The sequence below is a fragment of the Parasteatoda tepidariorum genome, chromosome 8, assembly GCF_043381705.1.
Source record: "Parasteatoda tepidariorum isolate YZ-2023 chromosome 8, CAS_Ptep_4.0, whole genome shotgun sequence".
NCBI classification, from domain to species: domain Eukaryota; kingdom Metazoa; phylum Arthropoda; class Arachnida; order Araneae; family Theridiidae; genus Parasteatoda; species Parasteatoda tepidariorum.
This window is the reverse complement of record NC_092211.1, coordinates 87,703,363-87,718,274: the sequence shown is the minus strand read 5'-3', so window position 1 is coordinate 87,718,274 and position 14,912 is coordinate 87,703,363. Positions and strand designations below refer to the sequence as shown.

Here is a 14,912-nt window from a genome sequence, read left to right as displayed (position 1 = left end):
ATGCATTAAAATTTCCTCCAAAACATGATTTCCATTCTCTTCTGGATTGGGTTCAAAATTACGGAGTTGAACACTGAACTCGAAATCGGGTCGGTTGTTCAATGGTGGTTATAAAATATATATATTTATTTCATATTTGTGATTCAGATATTTGTAAAATATTAGCCTATTTTCCCTATTCCGTATAATTAAGTTTAATTTAAACAGAAGATTTTTGCATACAAAGTGTATAATATATAACATTTCTAGCATAAAAAATCTATCAAGCATTGAAAAAAATTGTTTTTATTAATAAATACAACATATGTTTACAATTGTCTTAGAATTAAATTTTACATAATAGTATCTTATATAGCAGTTTCATCAACCGAAGCTCTCGATACTGAATCTAATTTGGATCAGCGCTGTTTGCACCATTCAAGTAAATTTTCAAACAGCAATGCTTAATATCAAGTTTGAAATACGATGACACACAAATACAAATTTATTAGAAGAAATGTGAACATTTAACAAGTACGTAGGTATTTAAGACTGATTGGTGTGAGAACGCGAAAGCCAGATTTCGGCTAGTTTCTTAATGTTTTCATACACTAATCTTTAGTACCATAATTAGCTGTAATTTACTTTTATTATCTTTACTAAGTTTATTATTGAATTGAACTTAGTGTTTTTAAGGCAGAAGTTCCAAAAAAAGACAGAAGGTCTAGAGAGGAAAATAAATAATTTTAAGAAAAAAATCAAATTGCGAAATAGGTACTACATAGAGCTTCTCAGAATTCTTTCGGAAATTAATTCTTTTCATATTGAATGAAAATTTAATATGTTGCAGCTCATAACATTCTGATCAAATGTTCTCATTTGGTATCAAAATCCAAAAATTGATAGTTTTCGAGTAACGAAGCCTCAAACATGGATAGTAATTATCAATTCTTCAATACTGTCATGATATTCGCATTAATCTATGAGCTTCACATGGAGGTTGTCGAATTGAATTTTGCATAATTTATTTTTAAAAATTTCGTGATTTTACAGTTTATTTAGAATATATCTGTACTCATAGCAAAGCTAACGTTTAAGTATTTCCAAGGCCACGACATCCTGTTTGCATCATTCTATAATGATTTTGCCAAACAACGCTTTTTATCTCTGAATTTGGCGACTCTTTCAGAAAATATACTAAACCCTATGGCAAATTAAGAAAAACCCATTACCCCTATAGAGAGAGCCTGTTAGCAATAGCCTGTTAGATTCTACAAATTCGGATACTTTTAATACGATGTTATTATGACATGCGAATTTCGAAGTAGAGTTATCACTTCCTCCTTAATCCTCATCGTTTTCTGATTACTTACTTAAAACTTAATTTTCGTTTTATCGGTGATTTCTATTTGATTTTTTTTAACTACGGTATTTGTAATACGAAGTTCAAATTTGAGTAATAACGTTTTGATGAGCATGATTCACGGCTATTCCGTCGATTATCCACGTTGTTTTCGCTAATTTTTGTTTTCTTACATCATTTTTTACATGGTCACCCAATTTCCGATGTTTTTAGAGCGATTTTTTATTAGACACGAGAATTTAAAATTCGAGTACTAATTTTTTGACGTACTCAATTCACGATAACTCCGTCTTAAATTCACCTCGTTTTTCGGGAGATATTTAAATATTTTTCGGCTGTTTCGATATGATTTTTGAAATTGCATTAATGTGATATTTCAACACCCGAATTTCGAATTTAATAGATGCCTTTTGACCCACTTTATTCGCGATTGTTCAGTCGTCGTCCCCTACGTCCTTTTCTGACCATTTTCTTGGTAGTCATTTTTCGTTTTTGCTATATTTTTCGCATGATTTTTCAAATAACAATACTTTTAATAAATAAATACGACACGTGAATTTCAAATTTGAGTAATCACTTTTTAATGTGATCAATTCGCGACTATGCCGTCGTAAATCAACGTCATTTTTTTAATTGTCTTCTCCGCACTTATTACAGTTTTTTTTTATTTCCAGTTCAGAAATTTCCCCATCGTTTTTGAAATCTCGATATTTTAAATGCAGTATTATTTCAGTCGACATATTCGGAATCACGCATTGGAGTATTTAAACTTTATACGAGCCCTAGGGAGCTAAGGCTCCTGCTCGCTGCTGCTAACCAACCACGATTATTGCTTCTCAATAATTGTCCTTTCTTGGCAGAAAACAATTTTTCTACTAAAGTTAAGATTATTCACTTAACATATACGTACTAAAAGAGTACTTTATTGATTACGTTTGTGCCTCCCCTACCCACATTGAAATATTATTATTTATTAGTATTATAAATATTTAGATCTATTTGTGAACAGAAATTATTTGTCTAAGTGATCATTTTTTAAAATATCATTTATATTATCGTAACCTTATATTTTTTTTATGTTTTATATCCGTTCATGAACAGCCGACCCAATTTTTGGATTTACGACTACTAATGTTCAACTCCGTAGCCTTGTAGTTTTGAACCAATCCGGAAAACAAGGAAATTCTTGGATCAGTACCCCCAGTGGTATTGAGGACTTTGCGACTCGACAGATTTAACGTGCATCAGTCAACATTTACTACACGGGGAGTCTTCGGCCGGCGGGTATCGAACCCACGAACTGTAACATTATAGTGTTCAAACAAATTTGAAGAGTTCACAATCGCAACTTAATATTTTCTCATTGTGCATTAAGCTGATGGTTAAGTTATAAATCATTTAACCGATCTCTTTAACTGTAATTTATAACACTATATTAAGGTTATTTTCACGAAAATAATAATCGTAAGATGGTTAATAAAATTAGACCACCTTCCTAAGTAACTTAATCTTAAAATGTAGAGCAGAATTACATTATAACAATAATGAAAAGAAACAGCAATTCTCTTAATTTTCAATTCCTGAATTTAAAGCGAAATAATTGCAGTACAAAAAAAAAAAAAACTTTAAAATAGGAATACAAAAATATTTATAGAAAAATAATACCTTTATTAATTTTATGATGATGACAATCAAAATAATATGGAAATGAATGAGGAAAAACTGGATCCTACCACGTGATTTTCCGGCCAATAAAAATGCACGGACAACAATGGTAAACTGCTACACCATCACTAGATTTTTTTGTATAGTAAGATAAATATCTAAAATTTACCATTCACGGTGATCATATAATTGCAATAAGTCACGCAACAATTAATACGTTGAATTTTCTGCATCCCAGAATGTATTTCCATAATGCTTAAAAAAATACTTCTATAAATCGTAAATTTGCTGAATTTTTTTAGCACTAGCAAGTATTTCTACTGATTTCGAAAAACGGAAATCATACCCTGTTTGTAGAGGTACATAACATATTGTACGATGTACAATTCTTAAAGGTGCTTAATAAAATGCTTAGATAGACGTAGTTAGTGAATAAAATATATTTTTAATAAATATTCCTCAGATTTTACTTACGTACAATATTAATAATTCTTTAAAAATGTTTTATTTCGAACACAGAACGTATAATACAGTTGGAAGAACACTTCCTACATTTTATCTGTTAGAGTTACAGTGATGCTATACACGTACACATTTACTACAATAGAAGAATATTAAATTGCCTTTTTTAAAATAATATTTGATGCGAAATTAAAGCAAATAACATGATATGTAATTATTTTAACACCAGAAAATTTGTTTTTCTTAAATTAATGAAAATCTTTAAAAGCATAATTAAAAATAGTTGCAAAACATTTTTTGAAACTGCAAATAATAATTAGCAAAAATGATTACATTTTGACAGAATTAATTTTTAAATCTGATAAAATATTATTCTCAATAACGTTTAAGAGAAACACAAATCAGGCGATTCCACGATTTTGTGAGGCTGGAAATGTATCAATAAATTTGTCAAAAGAATACTTTGCAACAATGCATTTGTGATATAAATATATTGATACAAAATGTCAATATATAACAACAATTTTATTTATATTCACAAAATACCACCATAAAAATATAATTTTGAATTGTTCCTCTTCTGTGGTATCAACTGATAGTAAAAAAAAAACTCAAAACATCCATAGTTAAAAATAAATAATTTTTAAACAAAACTGTATGTTATAAAAAGAAGCATTCACATATATTTAATGATTTGATTTGCTCATGTTATGATAAACAAATGCCCAGCTAAAACAATATCAGAAAGTTTGAAAACAAACTGTAACTGCAAAGTTATAACTTTTTATGACCAATTACAATTTTCTCAAAGAAAAGGATGAAATTTCTATTGAATAAAGTATAATTAGTAATTTATTAGTCAACAAATAGATTTGAAATAGTGCTAAAGAAAAAGAAAATTGTGTGCATACTTACTTAAATGTATATGAAAAACTTTTTCACACTATTTTCTTAAATATGTATAGTCATTAGAAGAAAAAATACACAGATATTTTTGACTACAAGTCTATTCATCTTTGACTAAAATATCGCCAGCGACATCAAAATGCACCACACATTGTACAGTGAATTAAATTAAGTTCAAGCTCTCGCCAAAGATCAGTTTCAACTGTTCGACTGTCTGCCTAACTAGAGAACTTCTCCTACCACTAAATCTGAGATGACCTACTGCTATGAAAGTAAAAATAAATAAATAATAAAAAAAAGCATTTTAAAAAGGGGAGTTCTTGATATCTCTCCCGCAAACTCAAGTCAAAAGGTATACTAAATGTTACCCGAAACCCTAACCGAAATAATTCAAAGCTGTAATTTTAAATTATATGAACCATCTTTTCGTAAAGAATTATCTGGGTTTTAGAATGAGCAAATATTTTAAAAATAACTTAAGTAATGTAATCAAGTTATTTAGATAATTGAAATCAATATCTTAAGTAATTTAAAAGTTATTAAATGTTTCTGAAAATCGCCAATTTGGCGAGATTTTTCACTTAAATAGGAAAAAATCATCAAAATCAATTATAATTTCTCTACTTTTACCATAGGTTCCCAGATAAAGCAGTCTCGAAGTAATATTTTATGTATTAAAAATTTATGTCAAAAACGCTTTTCATTCTCACAGAACTGTGGCTTTTGTACATATCGACATTTTGCAACATTTTCCAAATCAGTTTAGCGGGAATTGACTTAAGATAAGATAAGCTTGGTCTAACAGTTCTGAATAACTGTTGCAAACCCACAGCAGAAATGAAAAATAGCATTATAAAGTTTCATTTCATGTGATGGCTAGCCTTCGAAAAGCAGTCTTAATCGAAATAATTTAATACACGGCCACTAGCCGTGCTCTAGACAACTGGCGAGAAAAGTTCTTTAGTTAGACAGTTAATACTGTTTTGAGTTTCTTTTCGAAGCACCTGATAAAAAAACATCAGACCAAAGCACCGTCTGTCTCTTGATTCTCCACTTCAGCCTTGATATCTTCAGGTGGTGCAGATGTTTGGTAGGTTCTTTCCCTGTGGTCCATGCGCACCACAACTTGGTGCTTGGGTGGTTCATTTGGTTCACCATTCCCCAAAGCTCCTGCTCTGTTTCTCCGAAATCGATGAATGTTTGTTCCAACCAGTATTAGGATTATGGCGGCATAGAAAACAACTACGACCTAGAAAGAAAAATTATTTCAAAATTTCAAACTTTCATAGTTTTTCTTAAACCTAATTTCCAGGAAACAAATTTTCTTTTTTAATAATAACATTAAGATTAACTAAGCATAAAACATTAAATCATCCCCACAAAATAATTCAATAAAAATATTACATATGTAATATTTAATGTTCTATTAAAATATATATTATCATCAAATGTAATCATTTTCAACTTTAACTTTGTTAACAGCTGAGTTAAAGTTTTAGGTTTAGCTGCTTTAAATAAACATTTAACAGATATTTATTATTAAAAAAAATTACTTATTATGTTTCTAAAGAAAAGCTCTACTTATAAAATACAAATGACAGACATAGAAATTTCATAGATTTGAAACTGATTTTTTGTTTGTAAAACAAACAGAAACTGAACAAATCAATTCTTAACTGGAATTCAACAAAAGATTTTTAAACTTTGCAAGCAATCGATATAATCGATATAAAAAACGCTGAATAATAATTATTCTTAAAACTATGCAAACGATAGTTTTCAACTGCAATACTTCGGCAATGTGAGGAAACATTGTTACTACAATACTACATTCTTCTCTGCCAATGTGAGAAAATTATGCTGTGATTAAAAATCGAGAATTCGAAATCAAGTATTTGAAAAATCGATGAATGCAAGATAGTTAGGGACATTAGTGTCAGTTTCGAACGTATAAAATGAATTAGTGTGTCACCATAAAGGATATTATGGCGTCGTTATCGATACTAAACAGAAAGATATCCTATTACTCTACATTTATGAAAAATGAAAACAAATTGTACAGTACTCAGTTTAGTAAGCATGAACACAAAGGATAAAAATAACTTTGTTTCTTTCTCTCAAAAATATACCAAATCTTTTTTTTTTTAAATATTTATGATAATTAGATTTTTGTTTTGACTCTAAATATAAAAAAAGAGTATTCAATGCGAATGCACAAAGAAAATGGCGAAGTTTTAGCATAACTTACTCATTCCAGTTGCGCGGAAATAGAAAAAGCAATAACGTACTGTGGATTTCGCTAAGACAAGTAAAGCAGTTGTATTAGTCTTCTATCATTGGGTTAATTTAAGGCTCCTGTACTATGAGAGCTGATGCATCCACGATGTTGGAACTGACAAGTTCGCAAGTTACGCAATGTTAGTATTAACGTGAGAGTTTTCATATCAAAAATTATTAATATGGATGGTTGTGCAGCTGTAAATTCTACAAGCAGTTCAGAAAAAGGGATTTTGAATGTTCAAATTTCCTTCAAATTTGAAAATAAAGAAGAAATGGATAATAAATTGCAGAAGATATAACTGGCAGCCTGGAAGTGGAGCTCGCTTATGTGTGGTAAATACTCATCTTATTATATAAAACGCTAATACGTACGTATGTATCGATAAAACNGTAATTTCTCTGAAGCTTGTTGCATTAGTTAATCATTGTTGTTTATGGTATCTTAAAAATTTTCGAATGTTGATGATTACTTTTATCAGATTTCAAACAAAAGTTTTTTTTAAAACCATTCTTAAGTTTTTTTTTATTGTTGTTAAATTTAATATTTTGTTTTGTTACATTATCTGTTTTGCTTTTATTACATTTTTTAAAAATTTTCTTTGCTATTCGCTTACACATTGAATTCATCATGAAGCGATCTTATCCGTCTGGTTGTGCTAAAAAAAATTAAAGGCGAAAAAAAATGCTGAATTAAAACGCATTAAAGGATCAATGGATTTCTATACTGTTAAAACTCAAACTGCTGATGCAAATGCTGAAAAACTGAATGACTGTTCTGACTCTGCACCAATTTTGTTAGCTGATGCTGAGATTGTATCACACAATAACCTTATTTCAGAAAATTTAGAGACCAACTCTAATGATTTAGCTACAAATTTACAAAATGCCCCCCTTTCTAATAATGCTGAAATACTAAATGAGTGAAATATTAAAAGGTCAAGTACTTGCTCTAATAGAACTACAGTTTCTCTTTCTTTTATAGTACCTTCATTTCATGGAAAATCAATGATGAAAGGAAAATAAAAATAGGTAATCGGTAAAGAAAAATAGGTAATCGGTACAAATATCTTGTTTCCTTCATAATTTTTAACATTCTAACCAAAACCTCTAGATATGTTTATTAAATTTTTGCACCAATTTTGTTAGCTGATGCTAAATTTAGTATTTAGCTGATTATATATATTTCTTTTCACAATTTCACTAAATTAAATTCTGAATATCTGGGGGACGTACTTCTAAATAAGGTTTCAGCTTACTTGCAATTTTTATGGTCTGAAAAATACTTTTTCAATATTAAGTTTAAGACCTTGCATGTTAACTAAAATTTATCGGCTCTTTAACTGGGGCCCCCAAATTCATCTGTGCCCGGGGCCCCCAAATCTGTAAGTCGGTCCCTGTAACTTAGTCATTGCAGTTGCGCGGAAATAGAACAAGCAATAACGTACTGTGGATTTCGCTAAAACAAGTAAAGCAGTTGTATTAGTCTTCTATCATTGGGTTAATTTAAGGCTTCTAAACTATGAGAGCTGAAGTATCCACGATGTTGGAACTGACAAGTTCGCAAGTTACGCAATGTTAGTATTAGCGTAAGAGTTTTTATACCAAAAATTATTAATATGGATGGTTGTGCAGCTGTAAATTGTACAAGCAGTTCAGAAAAAGGGATTTTGAATGTTCAAATTTCCTTCAAATTTGAAAATAAAGAAGAAATGGATAATAAATTACAGAAGATATAACTGACAGCATGGAAGTGGAGTTATGTGTGGTAAATACTCATTTATTTATAACTTCTTAGATTTATTTACTTATATATGTAGTATATAAACGATATTAAGTTGTTAGAATTTGGTTTTTGAATGCTTGTTTTCGTCCGTTTTTTTTTTGTTTTTTTTTTAACAAGTGAATAACTTTCAAGGTTACCTGAATTGTACAGCTTTTAACTAAGTACCAAATATAGGAATTTTCATTGAAAATTGCATTTATTAAGTATATATTTATTTAAAATATGACTTTTAAACAATATTTATTGATTTATTTAACAATTTTTAAGTGTTTATGTGCAAAAAAACAATAAATAAAGGTAAGATATTGGCTAAATAAGTATTCGCCCAACTTATTTCAAAATCGCCAAGTTTTGTGTCCACTTTTAAGTATTTCTTTCTGTTGAAAACAAATATTTATCTGTTTTTTATTATATTCCTTTGTATGCCTCCAATCCCTTATTTATTTAAAAATACAGTGAGACCTGTTTTTGTGCGGTCCTTTTTTATGCGATTCTGTTTTTGTGCGNAACAAGGCTGTGATGACTTTCTTTTCTTACCGTTTCTGGTAGGTATTTTTCAACTATGTCATCTTTACCATATTTCTTCAAAAACCATAAAAACATAGTAAAAAGACTACTTGATTAAAAAATCATTCTCTTCAAAAATAGACAAATTATAAATAACTGTCAACATGTTTCAAGCATTCACAAGCAAGCACCCATTTCCAAAACTTGACAGACGTGAATGAGAAGACCCGTTGTGAGCCTGGATGTTCTTAGAAGGTCAAGACTAGAATTTCATGACAAAAGGCATGATGGCAGGGATGTAGATAAAATTGCGTATCAATCGCCTTAATTTATCAGTTAGTTTAATTATTTATTAATTGTTTTATTATTTCATTGATATTGATAAAACATTTTTGCGGCAAGCACCTTGTTTTACAGGGTTACATGATGTCTTAAACTAATGCAAGTAAAAAAGGTCCCGGTAAAAAGGTTGTTCCAGACGCAACTGCGTGAACGCAGACGCAGTGATTATTTATTATATTATTTATTTTATATATTTCTTACATTATTCTTTTGTTGGCAACATGTATATATTCTTTGTGTACTTTTGTGATAGTAAAAGAGTTTTGTTCTATGAGATACTTGTTTTAGTGTTGATTGTAATTAGAAACATTTACGTTTACAACCAACACAAAGGTACCCCTATTGGGAAAAATATTTAAATGAGATCCTTTTTGCTGTCTTATACTAACTCGAATTCAACAATAATTACACAAATTGTAATAATAAAAAGGATTTTATTTCATTGTGGTTCAGTGGTTAAATCCAAACTGAAACTTAAGAAGTGCAGAAAAAAAATAATAAAAAAATTGTTTGTGCTCAGCGCCATCTGTTATTATAAATCCTCAACATATACAAAGTCGAGTTTCGGGTGATGCACTAACTCTGTGTGTAATTTTTTATTTCAATTTTATATCTCCCATTTATGACATTTATTCATTCCAAATTTATTATTGAATGTGAAAAATATTAATAAAAAATCCATTTTCAAATTAATGGAATTTAAATATTAAATTTTATTATTAACATTCATCTTAATATTTGAAAAATATGTATGTATTTAATAAAAAAAAACGTTTTAAACAATCCCTCTCGTAATAAACAAAATATTAAAAAAAAAGTACTAACAATTCGAAAGTTCCCTTCCCTTACCTCAATCAGCTAATCTAAATATCAGCTCCCTATACAAAACATGCCTTCAATTAAAACATAAATAAATAAATAAACTTTACTCTTAAAAAAGAAAGAAAAGAAATACATCCCACTAAAAGTCTATTTCCCTACAAATTTTTACTTTACAAATTTTTACCCTACAATTTTTACTACCTTTTTTAGCGGAATTTTTTTTTGCAAGGAACCTTTTTATCGGTACTTTTTCTTCTGGACCCTTTAATCCGGGACCTTCTTCCTATCTACCCCTAAATCTAGGCTAAAATTAATGTCACTAGGTTAAAATTGAAGTAATTCAATTAAAATCAATACAAATAGGTTGGCATTAAAGTACGAGTAACTCGGATATAAACGAATTAAATAACTAGAGCAACTAGTTTTAAATCGGAAGTGCGAAATATTGACTAATATTTATTCACATTTCGTTGAAACAAAAAGAAAAATTATGTTTCTGTTCATTCGAATACTTTTATGTCTCAATTGAATCTATTTAAAGATGTTGGTGCATTTATAATGCATTTAGAGTTTCCCACAAGTACCTTTTTTTTGTAAGTATTAAAAAAAGTCCTCTCAAAAGTTGACAAGCTCGTTATTAATTTGATATCAAATGGAAAATATCTACCCATTAAAAGTACATAGCGAGAGATAAAATTGTTTCTTATTTAAAAGAAAAACAAACCTATTCCTAAGAAATAAAGACTGTTGCCACCTGTCGTAGAGTATTTTTCGTTTTATATGTTACAACTTATTGCATTTTCCGGGAAAGGGAACGTTATTTACCCTTTGAAGAAGTGACGGATGTAATATGAGAGACTTACTGTTACGTAGATAACAGCATCTGTTGACTGTTCTGGAAAAATAATCTTAACTGTTTGATGATGAGTCTTCTCTCGAACAGCCTTGAGGGCGCTCGGAACGAGGGTCCCATTGCAGAGGCCGCCCAGCATTAACCTAAAACACAAAATGAGGAGAACGTTGAAAAAGAAAATTAACATTCTTAAAAACAAGTAAAGATATGAGGGAACAAAAAATTGCATAAAATGCTTTTTTTCTTAAATGTAATATAATTTTTTTAAGGGTTCAAAGCAAGAATAAACATTAGTACACTCGGTTAGTTAAAGTTTAATAGCACTTGAACCAGAAATGGTTATGGAACACTGTTAGAAATTTCTGAGAACAAAAGGATAAATAACAATTCGTTTAATTGTTAGTTGATCATACTCCAACAAAACAGTCCAATCGGCATAAATAAGACGGTATTCAAACTGTTAACTGTCAGTTTCACCTAATACGGTCGAACAACCTGAATTTTATCGCACCAACTAGGTCCACCTAATGATTCCAATTAGCTCCTTGCGACTGGCTATATATTATAGCCAAGCGAGCTAATCTGTCAATCTCGTGACAGACAGAACAGGGGTTTGAGTCCCAACGTTGACACCACGATATTTCCTCCATTCCCTTCAACAGAGTTTTCACTTCAGAATTCGTAACCCCGGACTATTAGAATACGATACTCTCATTCACTCATAGATGGCAGCACCATAAAGCTGCTTAACTTAAAAAAAGTGTAGCATTTCTCATCTCTTACCATACTTAAAACAACCAAACAAACTAATTAAACCACATTCCACGGTTCATTTGAAAAGACTCAACCACTACCTTACTCCAAAATACTCACCAAATACTCACCACTTACTCAATAACTCACCAAATGCTGAACTCCAATGACCGGTTAAATTTCTTTTTTACGGTTTTAAAATAATTCTAATTATAAATGGTTAAAAAGGTAAAAAATGCTCTTTACCGTAAACTTTACGGTAAATTGGATGAACAGACTGCTGCTTTAGAACAGTCGATATTTTTTTATCTTACTTAGCAAATTTACGTTGCCAAAAGAAAAAAAAAACACCCAGTGTTGGATGACCGAAGTGTGGCCATTTTTATTCGCGCTTGTGAACTATTTTTAAGACCTGAACAGAAGTGAAAAGATTAATTGTATCGATGGAGCAAAGTTTGAGGATTTTAATTTAGGGTAAATTTTTCTGCCCTAAATTTAAATTAATTTTAAGTAGTACGAATTTCTTTCCCTCTTTTTATAAATGTATATTATCGTCTCCTAGTAATAAATTTCTATATAATAAATTTCTCCTTTATTATGTCGTCGTCTATCATAAATTTCTCCTTATACAAAATTATAAAATTTACTCACATGTTGTTTTAATTTTATTAAGTGTCAACACGGTAAAAAAAAATCATTCAGCATCATTTAATGAGAGGTCGAAACCAGGTCTTATTTATTATACATAAAACTAACCTTAAATCTGAAATTCTGCAATAAAAAAAAGATGAAAAGTTAGCCTCCATAATAACACCTAATCACAGCGAAATTTCACTCATAAAAATTCCATTCTTAAAAAACAATTTTAATTCTATCACTTTTCTTGTTAAAAATTTTGATTTTATCTTAATTTCATTTTCTAAAGACGATCCCGTGAGATGCGCGTAAAGATATCTTACGTTAAAATTCCATTTAATTTAATCTTGCTTTTTATTTATATTTCATTTTTTCTGAACTGAAGATTTATGGATGTCCTTTACTTATTTTCATGAAAAAAAAGATTTATTGTTATTTTTTTTACCCATTTCATACAAAGATTTATTTTAGAAAATTGTTAGAGCAAAAAATTCTTTTTAAGACCTGTATTTCACTTAAATTTCATGACTTCATTTTTTTCATCATTTCATGTTACATTTCAAGAAATTAAAACCTTTCATAAGAGAAGAAAAAAAGTTAACTTTAGAGTCAAAATCTTATTTATTGATTTTTCTCTGTCTACGAAACATAGACAATTTCTTTTAGATATTTATTATTTCTTAGGGGAAACTGCTTTTCTAAAATGTTCTACTCAATAAACGTTGTCCATCAATCTTGAAAAAAAGGGCTATAAAATGGGCAATATTAAATCAATTTTCAACTCAAATATTTTACTTATTTTGCGTTTTAAAAATTGAATTGGATACTCGCACTTCAAAAAGACAATCACAGATTACCCACACATGTGATTTATGAAGTCAGCACCAGCTGATCGGTGGTAAGCAAAATGGCGTGTTAAAGTTAAGCAGTTTCTCCACATAAGTTAGAATGTTAATTAACGTGAAGTTAATGAAACACATCGTCTTAGCGCACATCGATTTCGATGAAATATAATTCTTTCTCAACGAAGTTTTTTACTTAACTTACATTTATTATTTGTTTGTGTATTTTATTGTAACCGTGTTATATTTTTGTTTTGTGTACCTGGTACCTTCGATGTATAATTAGTTTGTTTATATTCTACGTGGCTTCGTGCCTGCCTTTTTGTGAAGTACGTGGGGAAAGAGTTGAAATATTTGTGATCGAATTATTTAGAAGGAATATAGAGCGTTGTCAGTTAAGAGTATGGATACTTGACGGGCTCGGTTAATTCGAAATAGAAAGGAACGAACAGTTGCTAACATAAATAAAGATCATTTTTCAACAACCAATCAGGATCGAGATACCCACACTACGTCACTTGCAAGTATCACGCTGTTCAATAAAACACATGTTCAAAAAAGCTGCCCAGAAGAAACTGCTTGTAGATATAGATCAAAACCATGAAAGTTATAAACGCACTACAATCCAAATTTAAAATATTTAAAAAATTTAATTTCTCTAGTCGACAGTCGGCTAAATAGTATCACTTTTCGCTTTAAACTTTTTGACGGTCACAAATTATTTCCAGTTTCATTTGAAATACCTTAATTAGGAAATTTAGCTTCATTAAATATTTTTGTACTGATATTTGAGCAATTAGTACTAATAGTTAAATGTTTTCACCAGGTCTGAAAGTGGTACGATGGTTGCAAAATTCCGTACCATCAGAGCATCGTACGCAAGATCGTGCGAAGAGTGATCCAAAACTAATGTTTCATGTTTTAAATGAAACTAAACGTTCAATTTCTTATCTTTGAAAAGCGCAGTAAACAAAAAATAAAGTCATCAGGGCCGTAGTAGCTCAGGGGATAGAACGTTCGCCTTCCAATAAGATGAACCAGGTTCGAATCCCAGACATAATGGGTCGATACCAATCCCGCACCCGGCTCTCACCGACCACACTGCTGGCATAAAAATATCCTGTGGTTGACGAATCATGAGTTAGACTTCCCTTGCCGCCAGCCAAACCGTGGGAGGTTTTCGTGGTTTTCCTCTCTACGTAATTCAAATGCGGGTTAGTTCCATCGAGAAATCCTCCGCGAAGGTAAAATCCCTCCCAATACTTGATCCGGGAGTTCCCTTGTCTTCTGGATCAAGTTCAAAATTTCAATGCAACGGAGGTGAACATAAATAGTCGTAAACGCTAAAATGGGCCGGCTTTTCAACAACGGTTATAAAATAAAATAAAATCATCACCGTGAATAACTTTTGTTTTAGTAATCTAATTTTCACAAAGTAAAATCTAATTTTAATGGTTTAAAGTGACCTTGAGTATGATAATTAGTTAGTGATGACTATTTCGAGAACAGACATCAAAACCGCTACTTTCTCTAAGTAAACTTATACTTTTTTTACGTATTTAGATTCTTGTGAGGGGGGAAATAAGGAGGTAGCAACAATCTGGTAAATATGGTGCCAATAATTTAGGCAGGTGAGTGTGCGGAAATTTGGTACCCTTAATTTTAATTTCCCTCCTTAATGTGTGTGTATATATATATACACATATATATATATACATA

The 14,912-nt window shown here is 30.2% G+C and overlaps 1 protein-coding gene across 2 annotated transcripts in view; it reads right to left on the bottom strand.

The window, feature by feature from the left end:
• Positions 1 to 3,493: 3,493 nt before the first annotated feature.
• LOC107438419 (uncharacterized) overlaps positions 3,494 to 14,912 on the bottom strand; it is a 60,761-nt gene continuing 49,342 nt past the window's right edge. For both annotated transcript variants that reach the window (XM_016050712.3, XM_016050711.3), the window contains exons 2-3: positions 10,973 to 11,105; positions 3,494 to 5,624 (exon numbers count right to left, since the gene is read on the bottom strand). In XM_016050712.3, the coding sequence (XP_015906198.1) occupies positions 5,394 to 5,624; positions 10,973 to 11,105 (364 nt within the window). In that variant the 3' untranslated portion in view covers positions 3,494 to 5,393. The remainder of the gene's footprint in view (positions 5,625 to 10,972; positions 11,106 to 14,912) is intronic.